Genomic DNA, 11,435 nt, shown 5'->3' with positions numbered 1-11,435 from the left:
GTTTCCCACGCACTCACAGCCTCCTTCAGGCATCCACCCGCTCCAGCGTGGGCTCCTCCATGGGCTGGGAGTGGCTCTCTGCTCCACCAGGCACCTCTCTGGGCTGCAGGGACACAGATGCCTGAGGTGAAGCACAGAGAGATGCAAAGTACTGACAAGAAACACCAAGCGTGAAACCTCCTTTGTTTTTTCACGCATGCCAAAGAGATTTGCATTCTCATGTAGGCACTTGGAGTGGAAGCACGTGCACAGATGAGCTGCAAAGCTGTGCACAAGCAGAAAAAGGGCTGCAGGCAGCTGGCTGCTGATGGGAGCTGGAGACAAGAGTCCTCCTTGGGAAGAGGCAAGAACTCAACTCTGGTTGAGTCAGAGAGACACTCTTTGACTTGTGTGAGCTGCTGCTGCCGCCAGCTGCCGGAGGCAGCACGGCCACGTTCTCCCCAGGCCCCCGGAGCACAGTCTGTGCTGCAGTTTGTTGCGGGAGGGGTGTCCCATCCCTGCTTGTGCCTCCCTCCCCTGCTGGCCCCCTGCGTGGTGCCCCAGGCAGAATGGCCCCCGCCCCAGCGCCCGCAGGCAGCGGCTCTGTGACATCAGCCCCGGGGCCGAGGTGCCGCGGGCAGCGCCAGCACTGCGGGCATTGCATCGGCCGCAGCGCTGCTGGGCACGAGCCCTCCCTCGGCTCTGGCAGCTGCCGCGTGTTGCCGCAGCAATGAAGCTCGTGCTGGTCTTTGTGCTGCTGGCCCTGTGCTGCTGGCCTGCGAGCGTGGCAGGGGACAGCTGTTGGTAAGTGGCTGTGGGAGGGAGCTGGGGCAGCCCTTCCCTGCAGGGTGCGCCGGTGCCAGGAGCTGTGAGCCAAGGGTTCCCCAGCGGCCCCGCTGCCCGTGCGGCGCCCACTGGGGAGGGCAGACGGCTGCCCTGCAGCCCCAGCAGCAGCCAGCCCTGGAGCAGGACACTCCTGACTTGCTCTTTGCAGGGGGAGCTGCGGCACCCGGCCCCTGGCTGAGCAGCCGTGGCGCGTGGTGGGTGGCGTGAATGCCCCCGTGGGGGCCTGGCCCTGGACCGTCAGCATCCAGAATCCCTGGGGAGCGGGCACCGGGCATTTCTGTGGAGGGAGCCTCATCCATTCCCAGTGGGTCCTGACCGCAGGACACTGCGTCGACTTCTACCGGTGAGTAGGAGCAGGGCAGGGCCGTCCCCCCGGCACTGGCAGGGGCCCTGTCTGCGGCCCGGCCTGCCGCTGGCGTGCCAGGGATGGCGTGTGCCGGGCACGGGCTGGTGCCGCCGCTTCCCGGCAGCCTGGGGCCGGCGCTGCCTGGAGCCCAGGGCACGCCGGGGCAGCCGTGCCCTCCGCAGCACGGCTCGCCTCTCTCCCTCGGCCAGCAGCAGGCAGGGCACCGCTGGGCTGGGCCGGGCTGCAGCGCACGGCTCCGCTCCCTCTGAGCCCTCTGCTCCCCATCTGCCTTCCAGGAGACTGCCGTGGTTTCGGGTGGTGGTCGGGGCCAACCAGCTGACTCTGACGGGCCCCGAGGTGCAGGTGCGATACACCACGCGGGCGCTGCTCCACCAGAGCTACTTCAACGTCACCGACTACGACATTGCCCTGCTGGAGCTGGACCGGCCCGTGGAGTGCAACCAGTACGTGCAGGTGGCCTGTGTGCCTCACCCCGCCGACGTGCTGGTGTCCCAGCTGAGAGACTGCTACATCGCTGGCTGGGGCCACACCACCGCACGAAGTGAGTTCCCCTGGGGAAAGCGCTGCTGTGCCCAGGGCAAGCCTGGCACGCTGGGGAGACGGCTCGGGCTGGCGCGGAGCCCAGGCGGGAGCCAGAGTCGGGCTGCGGGGACGGGCGGCTGCAGACGGGCCTGAGCTCCCTCAGGCTGCCACGGTGCTCAGGGCTCTGGGACACCTTTCTCGTGAGGAGAGCACCTGGAGCTCTCTGACCTTTGAGAGGAAACCTTCTCCATGCTGAGAGATAGCTCAAGGGCTGGGGTTTAGAGGCTGGGGCCAGGTTGTTTTGGCTGGGGGCCAGTGACAGGACGAGGGGTAAGGGGCACACACTGGAAGACGGGAAGTTCCCCTGGAAGAGGTGGAAAAATGTCTCTGCAGTGAGGATGCTGGAGGCCTGCACAGGCTGCCCAGGGAGGCTGTGGAGGCTCCTTCCCTGGTGGTTTCCAAACCCATCTGGACACGTTCCCCTGCCTCCTGCTTGAGGAGAACCAGCTTGAGCAGGGGCTTGGGCTGGATGAGCTCTCGAGGGCCCTTCCCACCCCCAGCCTTCTGGGACGCTGTGATTCTTTGCCACGGCCCCAAGGCAGCCCCACGGGAAAGATGTGTCCGATGTCTCTTTGGCAAGGTGCAAAGCCAAGGCCCAGGGAAGGGCTCTGGCAGCCAGGGGAGGGGAAGTGTCCTGCAGCTGCTGGGGGCTAATTCCTTGCTGTGCTCGCAGCCCACGGATCCGACGTGCTGCAGGAGGCCAAGGTGCGCCTCATCGATGCCAGGCTGTGTAACAGCAGCCAGTATAACAATGGCTCCATCCACAGCTACAACCTGTGTGCCGGCTACGCGCAGGGCGGCATCGACGCCTGCCAGGTAGGAGCAGCCGCGAGTCAGGCGCGGCAGCAGCCGCAGCCCTGTCCCACCTGGGGCTGCTGGGGCTCCCCAACACCCCCCTGAGCCTCTGTCCTGTGCTGCAGGGTGACAGCGGGGGCCCGCTGGTCTGCAGAGCTGCGGGCGCCAACTTCTTCTGGCTCGTGGGCGTGACCAGCTGGGGGAAAGGCTGTGGCAGAGCGCACAGGCCCGGGGTCTACACCTCCACCCAGCACTTCTACTACTGGATACTGGAACAGATGCGCTCAGCAGGAAGGGCTGCTGCTCTCACCCGGGCGTGGAGACGTTTTCCCAGCACCTCATGGCCCTTTCACCGGCCAACACAGGCACCAGCCGCGGCACCAAACCCGGCGTGGAACTGGAATCCAACCAGCTCAGGACCCTTTACCTGGGAAACATTTGCCCCAACTGCAGCACCAACACAGGCACCGGCCCTGACACAAACCCCAGCACCAGCAGCAGCGGGCCAGGTTGGGTCCTGCCCATTTCCCCTCCAGAAGCTCAGGGATTTCTTTAGGCGGGTCCAGGAGCTCCTGCAGGCCATGAAGGGACAAGCGGCTTGAGCAGCAGGACGCCGCTGGAGGTGCAGGCCTGGGCTCTGCCCCTCTGCTGCAGGTCTTTAGCAGTAGCCATTAGGTTGGAGGAAGTAGAAGCTGTAGTTGCAGTGTGTCTGGTATCTTGCCCTGGCTTCAGCCAGGATCGAGTTCAGTCTCCCTTTGTGGTGTTCTATTAAACTGTCCTTGTCTCAACCCGTGTTCTCCTTTCGCTGCCACCACCACACATTGCTCAGCTCTCACAACGCCGCCAGACCAGGACCAGCAAGAGGAGGTCACACAGGAACTCCTCCGGGTGGGTTTGAATGTCTCCACAGTCCATCTGGGCAGCCCCTTCCAGGGCTCCCTCACCTCAACAGGGAAGAAGTTTTGCCTTGTGTTCCTTTGGAACCTCTTCTGTTCCAGCTTGTGCCCGTTGCCCCTTGTCCTGTCATTGGCCATCCCTGAGCACAGCCTGGCTCCAGCCTCCTGACACCCACTCTTGATGGATTTGTAAACATGAAGTCACTCCTCAATCTCCTCCAAGCCCCAGCTCCCTCAGCCTTTCATCACAAGGGAGATGCTCCACTCCATCATCTGTCTGGCCCTACACTGAGCTCTCTCCAGCAGCTCCCTGTCCTCCTGCAACTGAAGAGCCCAGAACTGGACACAGTATTCCAGATGTGGTCTCACGAGGGCAGAGGAGAGGGGGAGGAGAACCTCTCTCCACCTACTGCCCACAGCCCTTCTAATCCACGCCAGGATGCCTTTGGGCTTCTTGGCCACCATGGCCCACTGCTGGCTCATGCTCACCCTGCTGCCCAACAGCATCCCCACATCCCTTTCCCCTACACTTCTCTCTGAGTTCGTTCCCCAGCCTGGTGTCTGGGTAGTAGGATGTGCTGCACCAGCCCTGGTACCCACCCGCCTTCTCCTGGCCAATAGCCACAGCCTACTGCTGCCTGGGGAGGAGCTCAGTCTCTGCCTTGAGCTTTGGTCAAGAACCCTGAGGGGCTTTGGCCAGAATAAGTCTTGAGAGGGAGAAAGCTCTCGAGCCCCTGAAGCACCTGGCTAGGGCACTGCAGTGCTCAGCAGAGAGCAGGGCAGCAGCCTCAGAGGGGCACAAAAGCAAGCGAGTCCCTGCCACGTCCCCCCAGGGCCAGATGCAGCCAGAAGCACCCAGCACACACTTACATAGACAGCCACGTCTCTGGGAGCACTGCTGACAGCCACGGACAAGGAGCCTTCCTCAGGGACGTGCTGCAGAGCCACGGCACTCAGCTGGACTCGTGCTGGCAGCCTGATGACAACCTGGCCAGAATGCCCTGGGAAACACCAGCGCCTGGCCCGGGAGACATCCGTCTGCAAAGCAGCACAGGACAGCACTGAGACAGAAGCGAGTGCTGGGGCCAGCGCCGCTGCTCCTCTGGCCTGGAGCACAGGCGCCGTGTGCCTGGGGCTCTGCTCCAGCTGCAGGAGGAGGCACTGCCATGGCCTTGTGTGGAGCTGCTTTTTGCTTGGCAACAGGGGAAGGGAACTGCAGCGCTGTCCCTGTAAGCAGAGCAGCCCCACACGAGAGGCAGAGAGGAGCTGCAGCGTTTGGAGCAAATGAGCGTCGGAGCAGCCAGTGCAGGGCTGCCCTGTGTGTGAGGGACCCCAGGGGCTTGCAGGGAGGACGGGTGCAGAGCCCACCTGCCCTGAGGAGGGACAAAGGGCAGAAGCTATGGTGAACAGACTGACTGAAACCCCCACTCACTGGCCCCCAACCCCCCCAAGCCATTCGGGGTGTGGAGGGGGTAAAGACACTGGGATCAGGGCTCTGAACCAGGGAGGAGGGGAGGTGTGGCAAGAAGGTGTTCTTAAAAGGGCTGGTTGGACTCTTCATTGTTGTATTCATCTGAGTTGTTTTATTTTGGCTATGTTTTGGGTTTTGAGGTTATGTTTCAGTTGATGTGGCATTCAATTATTTTCTGTTTCCTTCCCCAAGCCCAGTAGCCTGCTCTGTTTTGTCCTGAACCTTAAGTTGCAATTAAGCTCTCCCTGCCCTTTGGCAGTTCTCAGCCTCTTCAGTACTTGAGGCTAATGGTGGCCTTTTGTTCCCTGATGGGCCTAAACCAGGACAGTGACCCACAGTGCTCCCCCTCCCCTGGGATGGCCTCTGCAATCATTCCTGGCAATCATTTAGAACTTCAGCTTCTACTAAAGGCACAGCACTGTTCACACTGTCAGCAAAAGTCTAACACTGAGCAGGGCTGCAGGGAGGAGGCAGCTGGGGTGCAAGAAACCCACTCCACAGTGGCTCCCTGGGACAGCAGCACGGAGGCTGGGACAGAGCAGAGACTGCGTGGGCAGCCCTATGAGCTCTTGCAGAAGAAGGGAGCTGCAGGGTACTGTGGAACTCACAAGCTGCATGTTTGTGATGCCAGGAAAGTGCCAATCAGGACTCAGTAGCCAATGTGACTATCAAGCAGCCCTTTCTGGCAGCGCTGGGCACACAGGGGATGGCTCCACCAAGTGTGTGCCCTGCTTAGAGCAAAACTTTCCACACGTCCCAGACTAGATCTGCATGTTCATTGCACCTTTTCATGAGTTCCCCCCATGGCCCTGCCTCAGCCCGCCCAGGTCACAGCTCCCTCACGCCTCCTTCGCTGAGCCACAGGGGCCTCTGAGGATGAAGATCTGAGTCTTCCTCACAGTGTATTTCTCACCTTTGGCTCCCTGGTGTTTGTCCAAACCACAGGCTTGAGCGGGTGCTGATTCATTTGTCTCACTCTGATGGGTCCAAGATAAGTTCTGCTCTTGCCAGATCACAACAGGAGTGAGATGTGCTGCAGTGACGGCTTCTTGTGACTCTAAGAGATCAGCCATGTCCTGAAGCTTGCACTGCCACAAGGGTAACAAGTTCCTAATGGCAATATTTCAAACGGTCACAGATGTGTGCTTGCAGTTTTCTGGCCAAATGCTGCTCTGTAACATCTGCAATTCATTGGACACCCTGGGCCAAGAGTCTGTCACTTTTCTAGCAAGCGCTGGGCTTTGGGTGCACCTTGCTCATCAGACTCTCATTATCATGGGGCTGTTTAGTCTGCAAAAGAGGAGACTGAGGGGGGATCTGATGAATAGTGACAAATATCTCAATGCTGGGTGTCAGGAGGCTGGGGCAGCACTTTGTTGTGTCTAGGAACAGGACAAGGGGTGATGGGATGAAGCTGGAACACAACAAGTTCCACTTAAATAGAAGCAAAGACTCTTTCAGTGTGAGGGGAGGGAGCCCTGGCCCAGGCTGCCCAGGGAGGCTGTGGAGGCTCCTTCCTTGCAGGTCTTCAAGACCCGCCTGGGCATGTTCCTGTGTGACCTGCCCTAGCTTGACCTGCTCTGGAAGGGGCCTTGCACTGGATGATCTCTAAAGGTCCCTTCCAACCCCCACCATTCTGTGATTCTATGATTCTAAGACCCAAACACAGCTCCATCCCAAAGCCCACCCAGCTCCAAGCTGCCACCAGCCCTCACTGAGCGTGTGCTCTGCATTCTCCTTACCCCACACCTTTAAAAGCAAAGCCAGAGCATTTCCCAGCAATCCCGATGAAGGTCTGTGTGCCCAGAGTCACTCCAGCCCCACCTCAAAGGGAAGAAAAGACTATAAAATGGCTTAAGAAAGGGGCTGTTGGGGAAGGCACCATCGTGAATAAGTCAGGGAAGGTTCCATCTCAGGCTGCCTCTGACTCCTGGGAGCAGCCAACGGCTGCAGCTCCCTCCCCCCACAGGGACGCCTCTGGCTCAGAGCTGGTTGTGCCGAGGGCTGGCTGGGGAAGCTCAGAAATCCCTCTGCACAGTCGCTTCTCTCATCTCCTGCTGCACCATTCGCAGTCTCAGCTTCTGCCTGTGCTTTGGCACACGCTGTGTCCATCCCCAGCAGCCCACCAGCACCTGGGGAACCTGTTGCTGCCAGCAACTGCACCGTGGCTTCAGCTGGGTGTCAGAGTCTCAACGCAGCTGGGGAAGGGTCACGAGAACCGGTGTGATGAGGAGAGGCTCAGGGAGCTGGGGATGCTGAGCCTAGAGGAGAGGAGGCTGAGAGGACACAGGATCACTCTCTACAGCTGCCTGAAGGGGGTTGTAGTGACCTGGGGGTCGAGCTCTTCTCATTTTTAGCTTGCAAAGTGGTACCTTTTGGAAGAAATCCTCATTTTCACCATCCAAAGTGAGAGTTTTCTCTTCCAAACCCTCATTTGGGGGCCCATACCCTCCTTTTTAGCTTCCATTGCCTTCTTTGGAGGCCTAAGCCTCCATCTTAAGCTTTCAAACCTCACTTGGTGACCCAAACCCTACTTTTTGCTCCCAAAGCCCGATTTTCAGCTTCCAGACCTTGGGTTTAGATTTCAAATCGTCCTTTTCTACATCCAAACCATCATCTTTACTTTCCAAAGTCTCATTTTTGTGTTCAAACCCCCATTTTATGCTTCCTAACCCTCATGTCTCAGCTTCCAAACACTCAATTTTAGCTTCCAAATGCTTGTTTTGTGGCCCAGATGCTCATTTTTAGCTTCCAAAGCCTCTTTTTTGCCTTTTTTAACCTTATTGCTTGGATCCCAGCCCTCAAGGTTTTGATTCCAAAGTCTCACTTTGTGGCCCAAGTTCTTCTTTTTAGCTTTAATCTGTTCCTTTTCAGCTTTCAATCCCTCATTCTCGGGTCTCAACCTCAGTTTTTAGCATCCAAGGCCTCGTTTTTAGCTTTCCAAAGCATCCTATTGGGTAGATTTAGACCCAAATCCAGGTGTTATACACCTAAAAGAAGGATTTAGACCCTAAAAACTAGGCTTTAGGCCCAAAACGTCAGGATTAAGACCCTTAAACCAGGAGCTTAGACCCAAAAAAGATGATTTAGACCCTAAAAGCTTGGGGTTAGACCCAAAAATGGGTCTACAACTGGGGGTTTAGATCCCAAAAACAAGGCTTTAGACCCTAAAAGCTAGACTTTAGATCAAAAAAATGAGGGTTTAGACCCCAAAACTAGGGTTTTAGCAATAAAAAAGAGGGTCTAGACCCTAAAACTAGGAGTTTAGACACCAAAAATGCATATTTAGATCCTGAAACCAGGGATTTAGTTCTAAAAATAAGGATACAGACCCTAAAACTGGGAGTTTAGACCCGGAAAACAAGGATTTACACCCTAACAACAGGGTTTAGTCCTAAAACCAAGGATCTAGACCCTAAATCTGGGACTTTACACACCAAAAAAAGGGATTTAGACCCTAAAACTGTGGGTTTAGATTAAAACATGGGGATTGAGACCCTAAAAAGAGGGGGTTTAGGCCAAAAACAAGGATTTAGACCTTAAAAACAAGACTTTAGGCCCAAAAAATGAGGATTTAGACCTTAAAACTGTGGGGTTAGACCCATAAAATGAGGATTTAGATCCTAAATGTTTGGGATTAGACCCAAAAATGGGTATACACCTGGTGTTTTTTAGGTTCAAAAAGACCTGCTCCTTTTTAGCTTCCAAACCCTCATGCTAGGGCCCAGGTTTCTTTTTTTTGTCTTCCAAAGCCTTGTATCTAGGTCCAAACTTCTGGTTTTAGCATTGAAAGCCTCGTTTTTAGCTTTCCAAAGCATCCCATTGGGTCAAACCCCCTCCTTTTGAGCTGCCAAGGCCTCCCCTTGGAGGGCACAAGCAGGAGCTGCGCAGATGCTGCCCTTGTGTGTCTCTGTGCCCGTGCGGCCGCTGCGTGCCGCGTCCCCTCACACCCCAGGCTGCACATGGGCAGTGCCTGGGGGTACCCAGGGAGGGCCTTGGGTGGCCGCCCCTGTGTCAGCGTGTGCCCGGCACCCCGTGTCCCGTCCCTGCCCACCACACAGCACACACCGGCCCCAGCCTCTCGCCCCCCGCCCTGCAGGGAGCCCTCAGCGCTGAGAAGGGCCCCTGAGCTCAGCCTTCTCCTCTGCAGGGCCACAGCAGCTCTGGCTGGGATCTCTGTGCTGTGTCAGTGCCCCACAGAGAGCACAGACACACTGAGGCACAGACAGTGCTGCTGGGCGGGGAAACGAGCCCTCAGTGCCCTTGGCTGGCCGTGGGGGGCTGAGAGCTTGAGCAAGGGCGAGACACGGAGTGGTGTGAGGGGGATCCCTCTGCTCTCAGCAGGGGCTGGGGCTGTGCAGGCTCACAGGGGACGGGCACAAAGGGGCAGCAACAGGGCGCTGGGCACCAGGCAGGGGCACAGCCCGGCTGCCCTGGCTCTGCTCTCACCCACAGCCCGTCCTCTGGCCTCGCAGCCCTCGCTCAGTTCTCCCTGAGGGCAGCAGAAACGCTGAGGGCTCCTGTGCAAATCCATCCCTGCACAGACACTGCTCTCTCCTGCTACACTCAGTGCAACTGAACCCCCCTCAACGTCCCGTTTCTGCTCTGTCGCCGCTTCCTCTCAGAGATGCAGCGAGAGAACAGAGCAGGGCAGGAGCAAGTCCTCAGCTGTTTGGTCTCTGCTGCACAAGTACCACAAACACAAAGCCTGGACTACACTCCTTCCTTGAACCATCAGCCATCAGCAGAGGAAGACAGCTTCAGCCAGTCGGTGCACCCCTGCTATTACATCTGGGCACCAGAGACAGGACTCCAGTTTGGCAGCAAGAAACAGCTGCATTAGCTTATGGCAAGATCCTCCCCAGAAATGTGACACAGAGATGCCAGGGCACATGGCAGGCTACAGGAATGGCAGCCTTGGTGGTGACCTGCTGATCTGTGCTGATCCACCTGCTCATACACAGAGAGAAAGGGAACCGTCCTCAAGAAATAAAACCCCATCTGCCTGAGATCAATGCTGTAACCATGGCTCACAGAAATGCCACCATGAAGTACTCGGGTCACTGGGCCAGTTCAAGGAACGCAGCATTTGCTCTGGCACACCACGCTGGGGAGGGGGCTCAGGATGAGGAGGGAACCCAAAAACACCCCAAAAGTCTTCGACACCCCCCAAGACTCTTCAAGGACTCAAAACAACCCAAAAGGCCTAAAAATGCCCCAACTCCCCTCTCCAAAGGCTCCCACATCCTCCCAGTTTATCCCTCAGTAGCCCCCTCTCAGTAGCTCCCAGAAGTCCCAAATCCCTCCCCAGGAACCCCCAGTTCACCCCTAGAGGCCCCCAGTAGCTCCCAGTGACTCCCAGTTCTCCTCACTGCAGCCCCTTGTGCCTCAATGAGCCGCCCAGTAATACCCCGTAGCTCCCAGTTCACACCCAGTAACTCCCAGTACTCCCCAGTGCCTCCCAGTAGCCACACAGTTCACCCCTCAGAAGTCCCAAACAGCTCCTCCCCAACTGCTCCAGCGTGGCTCCTTCCCACGGGCTGCAGCTCCTCACCGACTGCTCCAGCCTGGGGCCTGCCATGGGGGCAGCTCCTCACACCCTGCCCCAGCGGGGGTCACCCACCGCCACAACAGTCCCACGGGGACACACTGCTCCAGCCCGGGGCCCTCCCAGGCTCACAAGCGCTGACACAAACCTGCTCTGCACGGGCACCTCCCCACAGGCTCCCAGCCGCTGCCAGGAGCTCGCTCCACGATGAGCTTCCAGCACAGCCACAGCCTCCTGCAGCCCACGCCAGCGGGGCACGAGCAAGGGCTCCGCGCGGGGCACGCTGGGAACCCGAGGCCCCGCCCCCTCCGCCGCACGCCGCCTCCTGCCGGGCGCCGCCGCACAACTACAGCTCCCGGCACGCACCGCGGCTCCCGCCCGCGGCTTTGGGCGGCAGCGACGCGCTGGGGGTGATGGGAAATGGAGGCTGCGGGGAGCCAACGAGCCTCCGCACCTCCCGCTTTTAGGGTCTTTATCCCAGTTTTGCAGATTAAACCCCTGGTTTTAGGGTCTAAATCCTTGTATTTGGGGTCTAAACACCCAGTGTTAAAGTCTAAGTCCTAGTTTTCGGTCTGAACTCCCTGTTTTAGGGTCTAAATCTCCTTTTTTGGGTCTAAACCCACAGTTTTAGGGTCTAAATCCAGATTTTTGCAGCCTAAAGTCTAGTTTTTAGGGTCTGAATCCTTGTTTTGAGGTCTATACCACCTGGTTTTGGGTCTAAATCCTCGTATTTGCTGTCTAAACTCCCAGTTTTAGCATCTGGATCCTCTTTTTTATGGCTAAAACCCTAGTTTTAGGGTCTAAATCCTCATTTTTGGGGTCTAAACCCTCAGTTTTAGCACCTAAATCCCCTTATTTTGGTGTCTTAACTCCCAGTTTTAGGGTCTGGATCCTCGTTTTTAGGACTAACACCCTGGTTTTAGGGTCTAAATCCTTGTATTTGGGGTCTAA

The 11,435-nt window shown here is 57.7% G+C and overlaps 1 protein-coding gene across 1 annotated transcript; it reads left to right on the top strand.

Annotated features, from left to right (window-relative positions):
• Positions 1-1,019: 1,019 nt before the first annotated feature.
• On the top strand, positions 1,020-3,125 carry LOC133629315 (acrosin-like; the record flags this gene model as incomplete). Its single annotated transcript, XM_062019965.1, has 6 exons — positions 1,020-1,168; positions 1,468-1,733; positions 2,154-2,165; positions 2,448-2,590; positions 2,695-2,893; positions 2,935-3,125. Coding segments are annotated over 6 exons (960 nt in total), but the record flags the coding sequence as incomplete, so codon positions are not given.
• Positions 3,126-11,435: the final 8,310 nt, after the last annotated feature.

Source organism: Colius striatus, unplaced genomic scaffold (genome assembly GCF_028858725.1).
Source record: "Colius striatus isolate bColStr4 unplaced genomic scaffold, bColStr4.1.hap1 scaffold_38, whole genome shotgun sequence".
Classification (NCBI taxonomy): Eukaryota; Metazoa; Chordata; class Aves; order Coliiformes; family Coliidae; genus Colius; species Colius striatus.
Note: the sequence above shows the minus strand (reverse complement) of the source record. Positions and strands in the feature narration are given on the sequence as shown.